Genomic DNA, 17753 nt, shown 5'->3' on the forward strand with positions numbered 1-17753 from the left:
AATTTTGTTTGTAGATGGCAACAATTTGCCTAAAGTTTGCACTAAAGTTGCTTTGAAGGTGGCAACTGACTGAGTGGTTCCAGACCCATCTTTGACTCATCTTCAGAGGCAACAAGGCTTCAAAGACTGCAGTAATTTTGAACGTGCTGCGGTCTCCCACCACTGTGACTCCAGCATATACAATTGTATCGAAGTAAAACAGTCCCTTTAAAATGCTCGCCATTGTTAAAAATAATTTTCTTACTGTAATCTTAATGTAGCAACACACACACACACACACACACACACACACACACACACAGACTGAAATAAGGAGACGGGGATAAGAGGATATTAGTTCTGAATCTCATATCCTGTTTTATTGTTCAAATATGGCAGAACAAGATATACAACACAGTACAAACAACACACCCACTCAGTCGGACATACACGTGGAAACATGGAAAGGCAAACAGAGAAGACATATTTGTACGCTTGTTCACACACGCACACACACACGCAAGTCTGAGTTTGCATGATTGATACAGACAAGAATTTCTCAGGGGAACCGCTGATCAAACGTCCCACAGACAAACACATCCACGCTTTCACAGACACATGAACAGGCCAACAGGACAACTTGTGTATTAAAGGGGATTTTAAGGAGATTAAGGACCTGGTGACAACAAAAAAAAAAAAAAGCGAAAAGAAAATATTCAAAGTCCACCTTAAGACAGCTACCCCCCTCCTCCTCCTCCTTCCATCCGTCTGTGTTATTGACCGTTTAAGTAGGTTCCACAGAGATGAGAGTGCATTTTCCAGCTCACACCTGTTCTCACTGCAGGGAAATTAAACCTCAAACAGCTGAAAATCAAAGTCACTTGCTTTTTTTCTTACAATGGAAATAACACATATTCTGTTTTATGGTGGACTTTTTAATTTTTTTTAAAAACATTTAACTCAAGAATCCAACCCTTTAGCCTCAGGCTGATGTTTAAGAGACTTTGGCAAATCCCCGAACCTACCCCACACGCGGGGTAAAAAACATCCTTCAAGAAAACAAGAATCGCACGAGTTTGTTTTAGTGACTGAAGGCCACTTTGATCTGAACAGTATAAACCTGCTCTGTAAAATCCGAAACCAGTTTTTAAAAACATAAATTACAAAAATCTTGTGCTTTGTACACCTTCGAAATACAAACTAAAATCCAGCGTCTTCATTTTTTATGTTTTTACATTAAATCATGTAAATCAGCTGTAAGACAAAGCAGCTAAACAGATTAAATAATCACTGTTCTAGCTGTTTCCTGCAGTAATATCTAATTTAACACTGGTGCGTACGTATTTCTGAATAACAGTGGATGGATTTCATGAGCACAACGCTATAAGGGCCTATGTCATTAAGCTTACATTAAAAAAAAAAGATGGAAGACAGCGAAATTAGGAGCTGTGGGGTTCTCAGCTGTGAGGAGCTATTGTGGGACTCTCAATCACTGCTTGCCTTTAACAGCTCTTCCATGTACAGTACTACAGAATCAGATGCTTCTCAGCATCAGCATACTGATACACCCCAAAACAAAAACACTGAGCCTCAAACAAACGGACTCCAGCCTGTGTCACAGACTTAACAATTGACCAACTGTGCTGCTCTTTAAAAATGCATTTCATAGAGAATCAAACAAAAAAAAGAAAAATCACACTGATGTATTAGAGAGGAAGGCGAGTTCTGAAATAAATACTTAAGTCTAACAGTAATAACAGCTTGTCAAGGATTTAATCATGAAGGTTCTGGCATTAACGGAGAGACGTTTTTGGCAACTCATAGTGTAATGTTACGCTGAAGCACATCATTTTATTTTGTAGCATCCCCAAGCCACCAAAGTTAGTGTTTTTATTTATTTTTAGTAGAGGTTGATTTATAGGATTTTGCTCAAAAGCATCACTTAAGTTTCCAAAGTGAATCTATCTCAACTCCATGATTGTCTCGGTGCTGCCTCGGTAGTACACACTCTGGTAATGCAACTGTAATATATGACACTAAAAGCAAAGCTGTGGGGTGGGGGCAGGTTATGTCAGTTTCTGTACCAGACGTGAAGAAGATAAAATAAAATGATAGAAATATAAATAAGATCTATTTAAGTGGACTGCCAAATGCAACAGAAGCTTGCACAGATTCAAGTCCAGCATACTGACGCGTGTCTCACACTTAAGTTTGAAGAATCCAGCCAGTCACACGGCCTCTTCAGCCACAAAGATGAACAAATGATTTTCTGTCTATGAAGGCAGAAGACGTTTAAAGGATGGTGAAAGACTCTTCACCTGAAACCGTTTCAGCAAAAGGCTTTTTTTTCATTATCAGAGGGAAATAAAGGACATTTCAAGTTCATTTTAAAAGGTAAACTAAACTATAAACAAAACTTAATTTTTCTTATTCTAAAAGGGCAGTTTTGCAGTGATGGGTCACAGTGAAGCCTTAAATACGGATGAGTGTCTCTACAGGAGTGCTTCACATCTGTGTTCTGGGTTTGAGTGCCAACATGTACCCCTCCCCTGCAGATCAGTGCAGAAGGAGGGACGAAACTCTCGCTGTTAGATGTAGGACAGCAGAGTTGGTGCGGTAAGTCAACAGGCTAAACAGGCTGGCCTGTTAGGACGGTCACCTGGCGTTAATTTCAAGCTACATCTATTTAACTAGCACTGTGTCGAGCTAGGTCAGGTGGGCGGGTGGCTAGCGTGGCTGGCTAGCTGGGTTAGCTGGTCAGCAAAGCGGGCTGACTGGTTGGCTGGTTCAAGCTTTGTGCCCAGGTCTTACTGACTCTTCTCATGTCTAACCAAGCTTGGCTGATGGTGTCCGGACTGCTGGTTTTTCAGTCTCTGCGCCTCGGTCGGGTGAGGTCACTTCCTGTTCACTGTGATGGAGTTGGCTGTAGTGTTCGTCTTTGTAGCAGTTTCCTCTGTATTTCCAGGGGGCTTCACTGCGGCAGCATTAGGACCGCCCCCATTCTGAAGTGTTTCCTGTTTGTACTGTTGCAAGGCGCGGTTGACGGCGTCCTCGACCAGTCGCTTGCTGACCTTCAGCAGCTCCGCCTCGTCTGGCTCAGACCGGCGACGCCCACCTGGGTAGCAAAAGCACAAGTATATGAGCACGTCATGTCCATTAACAGCGAGTTGAAAAAAGTAATCAATCAACTTTGCCAATAAAAGAGTTTGTCAGCAATATTGTGGGGAAACAAAAACAAAGAAAATCACATAATTGATCAAAATCAACAAATCTTAGAAGATCAGTGGAATTGTGCCAAAGGAGAAAGCCATCCAGCCATGGGCCAGATTCAAATTACTTACTTTAAAATTGTTTTAAAAAAAAAAAAAAAGGGTATTGGACATAGCAAAACATTTTACATAAATATTGCCTCAAGGTCGAGAGTCTGGTCAGTAACGACCCCTCCTTCCCTTAGTTAGCTCCAGTTGCTAGGCAAAGTGTGTACCACTTGCAGTTGCCGAGTTGCTGCTGGAGTTGGTGGCAACAATGATGCAGCACATGGGGGACTCTAGTGAGTAAAACTAGTGAGTAAAACTTGCTTCTTACCAGTGCAACCAATATGTTTCAACACATTGACTTTAAGTTGAAAGTCAAACGTTGCCACGTTTCTGGCTTGCATATCAATTTTGCAAGTTTGACTACTGCTGAGTAAGTTGTTGGCGAGTATTTTCAGACAAGCTGGCATCTGCCATTCAATCTATGATGCAGCACTAGGTGCAGCACACTCTTTGGCTACCAATTACACCTGGCAACTCCAAGCAACCTCCAGCAACCACTTGCCAACTGGTTGCGGAACACGTACGTTTCCCTAGCAACTGGATGTTGCCATAGGGTCAATGACTGATCTGTAAGCCTGCGTGACTGAGGTCTAAATTCGTTTTAGCCCATATTACGCGTAGTTTTAAAATGTAATAAAGGCAAATTTTGTATAACTGGCACCTTCAATGTTAAAGGCGACCTATTATATTTTCACACACTGTTATAATGATGGGTGCTCCTATTAAACACAAACCAGTGCACAAACATCTGAATGATGTCAGTGATAGGAGATTTCCACAGTATTGTCATCAACCTGAATGCAAAGCTACGCTACACAGTCCAAGAATAAAAACATGGGAGTGATAACAAGGATGCCAATGAAACTCTAAACCCGATTTATACCACCATCGTCAACTGTCAGAATATAAATGCCCCCTTGTGCCTGTAAAAGGGCATGTTAGAGCAACATCAGTACTCAATAAAAAAAATATCCAAACCCATCATGAAACTGCTGATTGTTCTCTGTGTTTGTGGCTCCAGCTGAGCTTCCACTTCACCATATGTGTCAGGAATTAGTCAATTTTTAGCTATAGTGACATTTAACTCGACGGTAAATTTGATTGCAGCACTAAGCTGCTTCCTGTGGTGTCTGAGTGCCTTTCTGATGAAAGCACGACCCGTTTCATTCTTTTTCTAATATGCTCAAAATGAAAACAGAAAATAACCATTAATCTGACAATAATTAATTGTGTGGATTCTCCACTCATCACAGACTGAACACGGCGACAACAGATTGATGTCGCAATAGGAAAGAAGTGATCGTTGCAGAGATGATAGTCACAGAAGATGTAAACAGCTGATATTAATTTCCTTTTTGGTTTGAACACCAAAGCAAATCATTTAAGTTTAGTTCAGCTACAGACAAAATGGCAGACAGAAAGACGGCAACGCCAGTCATAAGAATCGCCGAGATGGTCAGTCAGTCAATAATTCATGTAGAAAGAGAGCAAAGCAGGCAGGCAGGCTGTAGGATGGACAGGCAGGAGCAAGCCATTCAGAAAGAGAGTAATAGAAAAATCATTCAGCCATCCAGTCTGTCTGGCGCACACAAACACACACAGGTACGCACAAACACTATATAACCGCATTAGCTTTTGATTACCAAGGCCAAGCACAAGATTCGCACACTAACCCTCTTTACCACAGAATCCCACTGGGCCCATAGGTTTGTTTCATTTGAAATCAGCGTCGTGCTCTATTATTCATTATACAGAGAGACAGAGCATAAAGCAGGAGACGACGATGATAATTTTGCTGAGGTCAGAACCAGCTGAGAGTATGATGCGTAATTTATTGTCATCTGTTGTTTTCATCCGACAGAGGTGTCTCAAACCAGCCATGTGTCACATTCTCTTCTTATGTTTTTTTTAATATTAACCAACAAGATGGTGAAATTAAATTAAAGCAAGTTCTGATGCTGTGTTAATTGTTCAGTCATCTGCTGTTAGACTGTTACATAAGTGACAATCCACACACAATGAGTCATTTTATATGAAAATCCTTCTGTGCAGACTACTAAATTAGCATACCCATGAATAATAAATACAACAAGGTGCCACCGACCTTGCTGTGCCCTCTGTTAATATGCAAATATCAGTGAAGTGCATCTGCTGACCTCTGTGCAGAATATAATACAGTGGCATCAGTCACCAAAGACCGACTGTGAGCTGAAATCTGTTATCCAGACCACTGGAATAAGTCACTGTCGCGAGTATATCACCTCCGCCACGGTCTGATGACACGAGCACTGTGCGACTGTGGATTTATGCTGTTTATGCCAAGCGTCCAGCCTGGTAACAGCACGCCAAACAGAAAACAGGAGTCGTCAGAACAAGCCAGCAGTTGCTTCTCACTCATCTATTTAACGTCCCCGTGTGCTCGAATCAGCTTTTCCATCTATTGTTTTTGAACATGTTCTGTTTTAGCAACTTGAGGTTTATCGAGTTGTGCTTTCTACAAAACGCTGCTGCTGTTGTACTGAGATGTTATTTGATTACCTGCCTGCTTGTCTTTTTGAGTGAGTCATACCTCTGATTGATGTTTGTTTTTCTATCTACCCTTTAGTTTTAGTGACTGAATTCACTGAATATGCCTTTCTCAGTAAAACTGCAGGCAGATTTCTAAGTAGCGCAGAGTGGCGCTCCTAGCACTAATGATCACAATCGTTTAAATCATGTGACGGTCATCCTGTTTAGTCTTTGCTCCACTCTTAGAACTCCCTCACAGTCAGCGCCACAAAGCGTCCGCTCATTACTGATGACCGGTTTCTGATTCATGAGATAAACAGCAACTGGGCCAATACTTATTTATTTATTTTTTAAGCAGGGAGCATATTCTGCACTTTACTTAGGCAACCTCCTAGTGGGCGACAGTCTGAAGTAAAACAAACATTAAAATGTTTGCAGTCCTCTCTGCTGTCAGAAACTGTTTAATCAACATTTAAAATATAGTAAAACTGCAGTAAATGTAGTTAAATTAAACTGTGCCTAACAACAGTAAAGCTGTAATTTGGTCAAACTAATCTCTGCTTTCTTTCTCTGCAGCAGTTCACATATAAAAGCTGAAAACTGTACGTTAATTGTGTTTTGTTATTTATGTTTTGTTAAATTTTATGCTGGATATTTGAGGGTTTGTATAAGAATGCATTAGAGCTGGCATATTTCAATATGTTTGGTCTAATCATCATTTTATGAATTGAGAAATAGCCCAGTCAGTGACGGTTACAGCCGGAACAAACTGGGTGAAACCTCGCCTCTCATCAAAACAGAAGAATCATATCACGGTGGGAACTGTGTAATTTACTGCAAAGGACAAGACGACTACAAGAGATATTCCTCAACAGGGTTCTACTGGTTCTACAGTTGAATTGCAGTTTGTACACATGCTGAACCCATTATATGTCCACTAGTTTCTAAAGGTCTCAACCCAATTTAAGTAATTTATTTGAATATAGATTGAAAATAAAACACATGAAGAAGGAATGTCTGTAATAAAATATGTGTAAGTAAATATCAAAGTAAGAAAGGTAAACCTAAAATGTAAACAAGGATTATGATTTCGAGTGCAGGATGAATTATTTTACTCAAATGAGGGGGATGCAACTGAAACAAATACATAAAACCCAGCAGCACGATTAATGGACAGCCTACTTAATCACTTCCTGCCCAGATGCTCTAAATAGGACAGAGACTGCTTCTGCTTCCACCATTTACGCTAACTTAATAAAGAGGAATGAGATTGTATGTGATTGGATTACAACAATATTAGTAAAAATACTGAGAATGATCAGAGAGACGATTTGGATACAAAAAAGCAACGAGATGGTATCATCTTTTGTAATCAATAAACTGGAGATTATTCCAAGGCAAGAAGTAATCACACCATTAATCAGCCTGAATTTGATTGTTGTGAAGGTATATGGGAAATGATGGCTTTAGGGTCATTGCAGTTGTAGCTTGTAATCAGATGCAGATCACACTTTGAATGAACCCTCCCAACTCTGATTGTACACATATGACGGGAGGAGGACACGTACTTGAGCGTTTAGCACGGACTGGAGCCTGAACCAAATCTGCAACACAAGCACAAACATCAAATATTAAGTAAGCACAAACAAACAAAGCAGACATATTCTGGCGTCTCAGGGATTGCACACACTCTCCAAACAGCGCCGTTATAAGAGCCTCTTTGTGTGTTACCACGGGGGAGATACTTTCAGTGCTAGACAGCAGTGATTTTAAACATTAGTTTTGGACCCCGGGGCTACATGAAGCCTAAAATGGATGCAGAAATACTGTGAAGGCAAAACTGTTAACCAAAGCCACTGAGTCATACTACCAAAATATTGCATTAGGTTGGACAGAAGGATGGAGAAGGAAAGCAGGGCACAATACCGTGGGGCAAGTTTTCTTCTTGTAAAAAGTGGCTTTTAAAAGAAATCTGTTGCATACCAGAAGCTTTTATTTTGAGGCTGCACTTCAGAAAATAAAACACTGGACAAGATACGATGACATAAGAGTGAACTAAAACCGTGACTTAGCGCTTCTTGAGCTCCTTCCGTTGCATTGAACACCCAGAAAATATCGCTTTCGATGCCAACCTTACGTAAGGTGGTTTCGTCTCGCTTGTCAAAGGTCTCTTCTGTGTCTGTATCTGTTAATGTGACTGCGTGTTTCTATCTGCCTATTCAATCTTGACCTGTCGAAGTGACGGCCTTTATGATGGCAGTAAAGCCATCCTCTGTACCTGTTTCTCACCCACACACACTAGCAGAGAAACAGATAAGCTTTTCAAACTGCGGATAAACGGACTCCACGGCAACGAGGCTGACAGACACATGAATCTCACTCGCTCAACTTATCTCTCTCTCCCCCTCACACACACACACACACACACACACACACACACACACACACACACACACACACACACACACACACACACACACTCAGTGTTCCCACAATTTCTCAAAGCACCAGCCCTCCTCGTATCCTCTCCTCTCGCTGCCACTCTGCTTTTACCTTCTCTAACCTCGCTCTCTCTTTATTCAAACATTTGTTCCTCTTGCTCTCCCTCTCTTCACCTTTTTTTTGCTGGCTGTGTAGTCATGGTGACAGTGATGAAAACCAGACACACACTTTTAACAGCAAAAGGAGGTTGTACCGACTTTCCATCTGTTTTTGTTGTCAAGTTTAACTCTCTATAGCCTCTAAGTATCATCTTCTCCCAAACCAGTTCGTCTTTACCTATTTGGCTTCTTTGCCTCTTTCTTACGTTCCACTTCCTCACTTTTTGGCCTTTTTCAAGTCTCTAAAACAGCTTTTTTGGTCTTATACTGAAAGAAAAAAACAGTAGAGAAAAAAAGTTACAAGCGCTCTGCACTGAGGTCCCATCATCAAGGAGTGACCCTAATCATACGCTAATGTAATTTTTGTTCTCGTTTCTAAAACAAAGGGGCAGAGGTTCGTTGGTTTTCTACTTCGATCCAGGCTAATGTATCTGAACTATCATGACTAATACATCTTTTAGTGTAACTTTATTGACTTGACTTTATCCACATCCAAACTAGAATTACAGCATTACTGTTAAAATGATTACATTACAGCCTTACAGTTGTGTCCCTCCCGTAATCAGTCAAGGTGCAGTGTAGACTTTAAAACTAATTTTATTAGTAATTCAGTTTCTTATCTTTCCCTGAGTCACTGAATAATAGGGGTGGGGGAAAAAAAACGATACTGTGTAGTATCGTGATATTTTGTTTGCTAATAATGTATCGATACAGGGACAGCAGAAATCGATATTTTGTTACAAAAAAGTTTTTGTGGCCTGGAACATGCTCTGACTTCAGAGCATGTTGATCAGCTCCTTTTTCTGAGCAAGAATCCTGACATTCCTTCACTGTCCAAATGTGTTTAACTTTTTTTATGGCAGCAATAAACATGACATACTTATTTTAATTTAAGACATGTTTTATTTTAATTAAGTTTAAAACTTTTTTATTTAATGTAAAATTATATATTTTTTTAATTTACTTTGAAATTCTTCAGTTGCTGAAGGGGCTGCATAGTTTTCACAAATTGCATAGTTCAGAATAGCTATAATTGTACCAGATGGTTGCATTGAGTTAAGTTGGACTAGACTGTAATACAAACCGTTCAGTTTGTCAACATTAAAACTGACTGAAATGAGAGAAAGACTGAGTGCGAGACTTTGTTATTAGATAAAATGAATATTGATAAAGTTTACCTTTATGTACAGAATCTGAATATCGCAAAATATTTTTAAAAAATTGCAATAATATCGTATCGTGCGTTAAGTATTGTGATAATATCGTATTGTGGGATGTATGGTGATTCCCACCTCTACTGAATAATGGTCCAAACAAGGGTTTTGCAAATCCTTTTGATATTACAGTAAAGCTGACCCTTGATCTTTTACAGCCACAATCTTATCAGTTCATCCTTGGCTTTAGCAGATAGATGGAGACTCCTTTCAAGAATTACTGTGATGACATATTCACAAGAATGGGCTTGGCACTGTCACCATTGACAAACAAAATCTAAGACGTTTATTACTAAGTTTATTGTTATAGCTGTTGCAGAGTCCATGTGAAAAGTTGTGTAAAATGTAATTAGTTCCCTCAATGTGTTTAGGACATGTGACAAGGTACATAAAGACATATGAAATCACTATTCTGCTACTGCTGCTGCTGGTTCAGATCCACAGAAACTCAACCAAATGAATATGCATTCAATCAACAGCAACAGAAATTGTCTTATTAAATAAAACACAATTCTAATCTTAACATGTGGAGTGGTTTTCAATAACTCAAAGAGGTTTTCTATTAAGTTTTCTAAATAAAAAGGTCACTCTGCCACAGTCCCAGCATGTCCATGTACTGATGTTAACATATAGTTTAAAGCATCGGAGCTGCTGGGTGTTCTTGATATGTTCTCTTTGTTCCTCTCTGATGTGCTCCTGCTGTCTCGGTCTCTAATATCTTCCAGGTCTCATAGTTGCTCCGAGAGGCAAAGGTTGAAAGGTTCTTGCTGTTCTTGGTGTGCAGACGCTATGTTTAGGATTTTGACCGTACACTGTCAGCTTTGAGTCTGTACAACGTCAAGTGGCAGTGTGTGTCTGCTCAAAGTCACCACTCCACTGTAATATATGTTGGCCCTTTGAAGGGACCGTTAAACACCATTACTGCAAATTCTCTTACACAACCTCCCCTACTTATTCATCTTGCTTTTAACAGCCTTTTCTTCAAGAGAACCATTTGCAGGATTCTGTTGAAACCTGGACAATTTCACTTGAAAATATCACCTCTTGGATGGATGGATATTCTACTGAGCCCAAACCGGAAATTAAACGGACCAGATAACAGCAGCTACTGATGATGCAAAACCGTGCACAGGAACTAGCTGTAGTATCTAAAATGATCCTTAATAATCGCATTAAATTGAATCTAATTTACTGGATTGTGTTTGCTAACTATCTAAAAATTTGCTGTCATAAATACACTCTTTTTACTTTGAATGAGCTGATCATTTTTGAAAGCTCTCACAGGGGTTTGAGCAGAACATCAATGCAGCATATCTGCAGAAGGAGGATGAAAGGAATGGGTAAATAAAAAGGAGGAGGAGAGGAGCGTGTTCGGGCCCTAGAGGAAGGCTTGCTGTATCATGAGTGCGTGCTTTGACCTCAGTATCCGCAAACAACTGGGAAAACAGAAGAATTTCATAGTAGTCTAATAATGTAGAAGAGACTGAATGTAAAAGCTTCTTCTTCAGTACGTGACTTTAGGAAGCAGAGGGTAACAATATCTGTGCAATAGGATGGAGCTTGAAATGAGAAAAAGCAGGGGGGGAAAAATGAACTTGGTGCATGCGAGGACAAAGACGAAGAGAGAAAGCTGAGGTTGAAAAAGAAGAGGCCGGCGGGGTTTTGTAGGCTGTGGAGGGGTGGGTTGGGGTACAGAGCACTGACAGTTTGCAGAGAAATATACCAGAAAGTTTTCCATACTTGATTCTGACTGCAGCAGAGTGCAGCACATTTATGCCTGATTCTCAGCAGCCCATATCCTGGTATACACTTTATGAGGATGAGCTGTCCATGGATCGTTTATTATTAAGCACCAGGTTAGATTATTAGCCTCTCAAAAAGCAAACAAATGTGCTCCCTAAAAACATGCTGCAAAACAAACAGGACGTAGTATTAATCCGCCTGATTAAACATTTGCTTATCTGCATTAATTCAGATCAATAAACCTGCCAGAAATGGCTTTGAAAAGAAAATTCAAAGTTTTATCACCGAGGAAAATTCTGCAGCTGTAACGTGGCTTAATTTTCCACTACTTTGTGAATCTTGCAACACAAGAAAGTAATTACGTTTCTGACCATCTCTTCGCCGTGCCAGAGCAATGGGATACAGCAGGGTGTTGGTGCCCAGATCTGTGCAACTCAACCAGCGCAGTGAAGACAATTTTAATGGCTCAAACAAAATGAGACACAAGGATGGACCCACTAATCTGCTTTCATATCATTCTAAATACAAAATAATGAGATAAAAAAAAAAACAATGGTGATAAATAAAGTGTGATCAGAATTTTTTTTTGTTAATTTCAAGTTTCTCTTAATAAACTTGAAAAAAAGGGAAGCTTCCTGATTTCCACGCCGCTCAGCAAACTGAGCTAATGAACTAAAAATGGACACGGATGGTAGCGAGCCAAAGCCATGCTGACTGCACAATTACACACGGAAACAAAGTGCTGCGGACTCATAGATGGCACCAATAATCACCAATAATAACAACAGATTTAGTAAAGTGGGGTAGCATTACTCTGTGGGACTATAACTGAAAATATTTCAACAACTTGCGCTGTAGTTCCAATTTTTTCAAACATTTTGAAAACGTGGCAGCTTTAATACTGTAGCAGTCCAATAATACTTGAACAAAGTACGTTTTCAATTATTTTAGGCAGCAGTGGTTCCAACAATTACCGTAGTTTTTTTAGAAAGACGATTATCACAAACTCAGTGAGAGGAAATCAGTTAAATGAACATGCAGGAAGAAAGGCTGATTAATATGTGAACGTTTGACTGAATAAGTAAATGTAAACACTGCAGCGACAAAACCAAAGTGTCCATCTTCAACTTGTGTTGAGCCATTTTTATCTGGTCCAAAAATATAAATCCGACTGATGAGCTGCAAGAAATGTCAGCAGATCCAATGAGCAATGATATCTAGCCCAAAAGACCAGCACTGCCTTCATTGAGCCATGTGACCGACAATGAATAAAGATAACAGTTTCAGCGTTGCTTTCATTAACTTAAGAAAAAAAAAAGTGGCACGTGATCTTTTAAGATTCCTGTGGGTTTGACACTGGAAGCAGACATTAAAGCTGCAGAGCCGGGCATGTGCGGCGTCTGTGAACTCAGTTTGACTGTGCATCAAACAGCCCGGTCTTTTAGTGTGAATGGAAAACAAGCACGGGAAAAAAAAAATCCCACTGCATTTTGATTTGATATGTTTCGGTCTTTTACTCTGGTGTGACAGAGCAACACATCATAGTCTGTTTGCTCATTTCCACACCTCACCAGTAAGCAGTGATAGTAAACTGGTTTATTTTCATTACTTACACATAGAACTGTATCTAATTTGGCTTTAATGTGTGCTGGAGATCTTTATAACGGCTGGAGACAGTCTGGTCCGGTTCTAAAACAAATTGAGCTTAAACAGAGTCTGCACAAACACAGACGCTGGCTACAATCCTGTCACAATCAAGCACTGATGGGGAAAAGGCACTGAAGAAGTGAACATCACATATTGATTGCACCTTAAAAAAGGAGACAGTGGGTTGTCTTCATGTAACAAAAACTTAGTCCCCAGGCCCCCTAGGCCATTCTTTGGGCCATGTGTGGTGTAATTTAAACCCAAATGTGACTCACTCCTTAGTATCAGGACTTGAGGAAAAGGCAGACAGCACTCAGAAATGGCCTTTTCTGCTCAGTGACCTGGGCTGTCAGGTCCACTCTTATAAAAGCACACTTACAGGTCATGAAAGAATGGGAATATTTCAGTGTTAGTAATACAGAGAAAGGTTTTTGAGTGCTTTGGCATTAGCAGAACTTCAGATCTGATTACTAATCCAATGTGGTTTGAGCAAAGACAAACATAAAACATCTTCAATTTAGGAGAGGAAACTTTAAATGTGGGTTTTATAAAATCCACAAAATCCAGTTAATCACACAGACTGATTTTCTTTACAAAAATAAAAAGGCTGTTTGGTGTGAACCATGCAAAAAACAAAACTTAAGACTGTTGACAATCTTCTTTAGAGTAGACATCTGGCTTGGATCACATAAAAAGCAAGACATGTAATGATGAAAAGTTAGAAACAAAACCAAATAAAACCCCCAAACCCATGGGTGACACCAAAACGTGCACAGATCAACAAATTCCTAAAGTCGTGTTCATGTGTCTATCATAAGGAAAACACTGAATGGTGTTAGAGGAAGGCTGGTTCCCAAAAACCAAATCTGCAGCATATTTTAAGTTTGTGAAAGATGATCTCAGTGCTCCACAACACTCTTGGAGTAGCGTTTTATGTGGACACACGAGACAAAAGTCGAACGTCTGCAGTTGAAGAGAGACGTCAAAGCAGACCAACACAAACATCCTACCCCAACTGCGAGGCATGGTGTTGCTTCTAAAGGAGATGTTACTAAATTCGAGAGTTTCCCTACTTTTTCACTTACCGAGTGTGTCTGATCAATTACAGCTGTCTGTATGTTGTTAGTTCAGTCAGATTGTTTCGTCTATAAACACCTGAGCCCATCTGATAGGTAATCATTTCAAAAATCCTTTCATTTCCTGATGTTTCCATACAACAAGGACGAGTAAAACCAGAGAGGCGCCAGAATAAAAGAAGAAATCTTAGCACAGAGGAGTGGCTGGGAGGAAAGAGGTGAAATGAGCAGCGCTGTATCCATCTCTTCCCTTTCTCTGTTTCTCTTTGTTGTCGATTTGCTTCCCCTCTTCCGCACGTGGTCCCTGCTGACTTCATCGGCACATCTCACAAATACAAACACAGAGCTGGATATTTAACACTTCTGTGACGTCACAGTTGTGCAAACCCATGCGACAGGGAAAGATGTCCGATCAAGGTCATTTCTGCTCTTTAGTTACAGATCATGCAGGTGAAAAGCTAAAACAGATATCCATATAGAGGCTGTGTGACTGTTAATAGCTTGTCCCAAGCATGCTGTGTGAGGAATAAAGTTTACCTTTACCAGACTGTTAGAAGAAGAAAAGAATCTAAGATATGGGTACAAATTAACTGCACTGAAAGGACATGAGTGTTGCTCCTGTCCTTTCCATGTCAGAAAGAAAGCTGGTTTAAGTAAGTTTGAATGCGGCATGGTTGTTGGCACCAACAACAGCTGCACAACAGTTTCTGAGTATTTTAGAAACTGCTGATATTTCCCCACACAACAGTCTCTAGAGTTTACAGAGAATTTTCTGAAAAACAGAAAGGATCCAATGAGCAGCAGGATGTCTGGGTGAAAATGGCTTGTTGATGTCAAGAAGTCAGAGGAGAATGGCCAGATTGTGTTGAGCTGAGGCAACAGTGAAGCTGTTTGCACACTGAAAACGATGACTAGTGATCATACAAAGTGAATGACATTCCTTGAATTCAGTGGACTATGGGTGAAAAAACACTGGCAACACAGAGTGAGTGGACCTGAGATAAATTTTTCTGAACTATCAGGTGAGAGATTAAAGCGACTACCAATGAGAGCCCAGGATACTGTTGACTGACGTGTGACTTCGTAGTCGAGGGTCAATACTAGTCAACTGGAGCCTGGAAACTTTGCAAGCAACCAGCTGTCAGCTTCAAACAATGCAAAACAACCTAACTGCATCTGTTTTTTAACGCCGCAAATCAAATAACCACCTGTTACGACCAAGCTATAGAAGAGCACACATAAATGCATAACACATTGAATGTTGAAGCAGATAAGCTACAGCAACAGAAGACCAGACTGGATGGCACACCTGTCAATTAACAACAGGAAACTGAGGGTATAATTCACACAGGCTCACCAGAACTGAACACAGATGTGTTGCCTGATTTGAGGAATCTTAATTTCTGCTGTAACATTTATATACTGGCGTCAGAATTGGGTGTAAACAACGTGAAAGAACAGATCCATCCCACGTTGTATCAACGGCTGAGGATAGTGGTGGCGGTGTAATGGTGTGGGACATGGTTTCTTGTAACACTTTGAGCCGAGCATCATTTAAACACCACAGCATACCTGATTATTGTTGCTGATCAAGTCAAGGATTGGGTTTCTATTACATTTTTTACATTAATACTCAACTAAATAACAACCGTAAGAACACATCTAGCTCTCATACGGCATTTTAATGGGTATGACAAAAAATGGCTATTATTCATAAAGTTATAGTCATATAAAGAAATTAATTCAACTGTTTCAATTTTCTAAGTTTCACCAGCAGTGACAGCCAACACCACCGTGTGACACCCTGTCTTGTTGGTCAGTGTTTTATTCACACACAGATACACAGCAGGAACACAAGTACGCATGTGTCTTGTTGCGCTCACGAGGGGCAACTGTCACCACATCACAGGGGTAGCATCTGACCTACAGAACACACACGCACACACACATACACACACGTTTGTTGGCTCCCTCTACTTGCCTCTGTCTTTGTCTCAATATTCCCACTTCTCTTAAAGCCCAATCCCTCCTTTCTCCCTCATTAGTTTTCATTCCCTGCGCCGCTCTTTCCTTTTCTCTATCCTTCTCTCTCCACACAGAAGTAGGGCACAGTGGCTCGACTGTTTATAGCAATGCAGCTGCAAGCGGGGAAAAGAGCAAAGAGACACATCGGGGAGAAAACAGAGAGGAGGGGAGAACACACTCAGCCCAGTTTAATATTTCTGCCCTTACAAAAAAAAGAAAACACACACACCCACAGCCCTTCTGCAGACGAGCCATTTCAGCTGGTGTCAAAGTCTGTCTTTATGACCTCATGATCAGCACGATCAAGACCTCATGTAAGGCCTGCACACACAAACATACCCTTAACTGACCATAAATCAGTGGACGATTTTATTACTTTGTATCTCTGTTTAATTATTAATCTAACTGACAGGTCGTAGAAGGCATCATCTACCTTCTACGTAAGCGTAGCCTCACACAGAGACTAGCTTTTCTATTAGTATCTACATTAGATCAATTTCAATTTACCGACTTTCATTTCATTACTGGGACTGAGACAAACAAGTAGCAAATCCAATTTTACCGAAGAGAAAAGAGAAACCCTCACACTGACCGAAACCCTCCTTTAACTAGAGCAAATCTATATGTGGCAGCATGTGTGCATTCAGTTTAAGAGAAGAGATGTATTGACCTTTAACACTACTCTTTAATGTTGCGTTAAATGTTGTGACATGCTATGACCCTCCACAACAGATTGTGTGTGTGTGTTTTGATAATATTGGAGGAAGAGAGTAATAATTGCAATTCATGTCCTATGACATGCAGCAGCCCCAAAAACTACGCTGCACATTCATGCAAAACCCAAATTAACTAACAATACAGCTGCTGCAGAACAATGAGAGGGAAGGCTGCAATCAAACCACAAACTGCTCCCATAATTATCCTCTGGAGCTCATTTAATTTCATGTAAGCTGATGAAGAGCAGCCTCTTTTTGTCGCTGTCACTTAGTGGAAAATTTGTCCCCTGACTTTAACTATTTATTCATTTGAATTTTCCTTTAACCGACCGCAGATATTGTGCAACGACCCCGTGCATTAGATAACAGTGGTGCTCGAAAAACAAAAAAAACATCTTCCAGAAGACGCGTTAACTGGCTAATCCATGGCACATGACGATTAAACGAATGCAGAATGATAACCCAAGAGGCATTTACAAGTTATTTTAGAGCCGCCCCTCCCTCCACTCGTTGGATATTTGACCTTCACTGCGCAGCGTGACTTGCAGAGCTTGACTGTGAGATGAGCGTTTTCGTATTTGTCTGCTAAAAGGTCGAAACTTTCTTTGTGCCCAACTTGAATCTGAGTTTTAAGACGTGCACATATGGCAATGACATTGGAGCCAATTATGCCCAAAATTGTAGCTCTGCCAGCTGATACGCTGACCACAGACTGAGAGTTTCAGTGAAATATCGGGCATCGAGTTTAAAACAATCAAATAAAAACCACAGAGTAATGAAATATTTTAGAACAGCTGTGAAGGGGGATGAGTAGATCTAACTTCAAGGAGCATTATTGAAAAAGTGCGTCAGTGTGACAGGATCTTTAGCTTCTTTAGTCCATTATGTTAAAGCAAAGCAGCAAAAGTTAATAAAAGAACATACTCAT

At 40.3% G+C, this 17753-nt stretch overlaps 1 protein-coding gene across 2 annotated transcripts in view; it reads right to left on the reverse strand.

Annotated features, from left to right (window-relative positions):
* Window positions 1–333: 333 nt before the first annotated feature.
* akap7 (A-kinase anchoring protein 7) overlaps window positions 334–17753 on the reverse strand; it is a 47113-nt gene continuing 29693 nt past the window's right edge. The window contains exons 10-11 of one of the 2 annotated variants that reach the window (XM_026194053.1): window positions 7373–7408; window positions 334–3094 (exon numbers count right to left, since the gene is read on the reverse strand). In XM_026194053.1, the coding sequence (XP_026049838.1) occupies window positions 2874–3094; window positions 7373–7408 (257 nt within the window). In that variant the 3' untranslated portion in view covers window positions 334–2873. The remainder of the gene's footprint in view (window positions 3095–7372; window positions 7409–17753) is intronic. The other variant, XM_026194054.1, reaches the window with a different exon arrangement.

Source organism: Astatotilapia calliptera, chromosome 15 (genome assembly GCF_900246225.1).
Source record: "Astatotilapia calliptera chromosome 15, fAstCal1.2, whole genome shotgun sequence".
NCBI lineage: Eukaryota > Metazoa > Chordata > Actinopteri > Cichliformes > Cichlidae > Astatotilapia > Astatotilapia calliptera.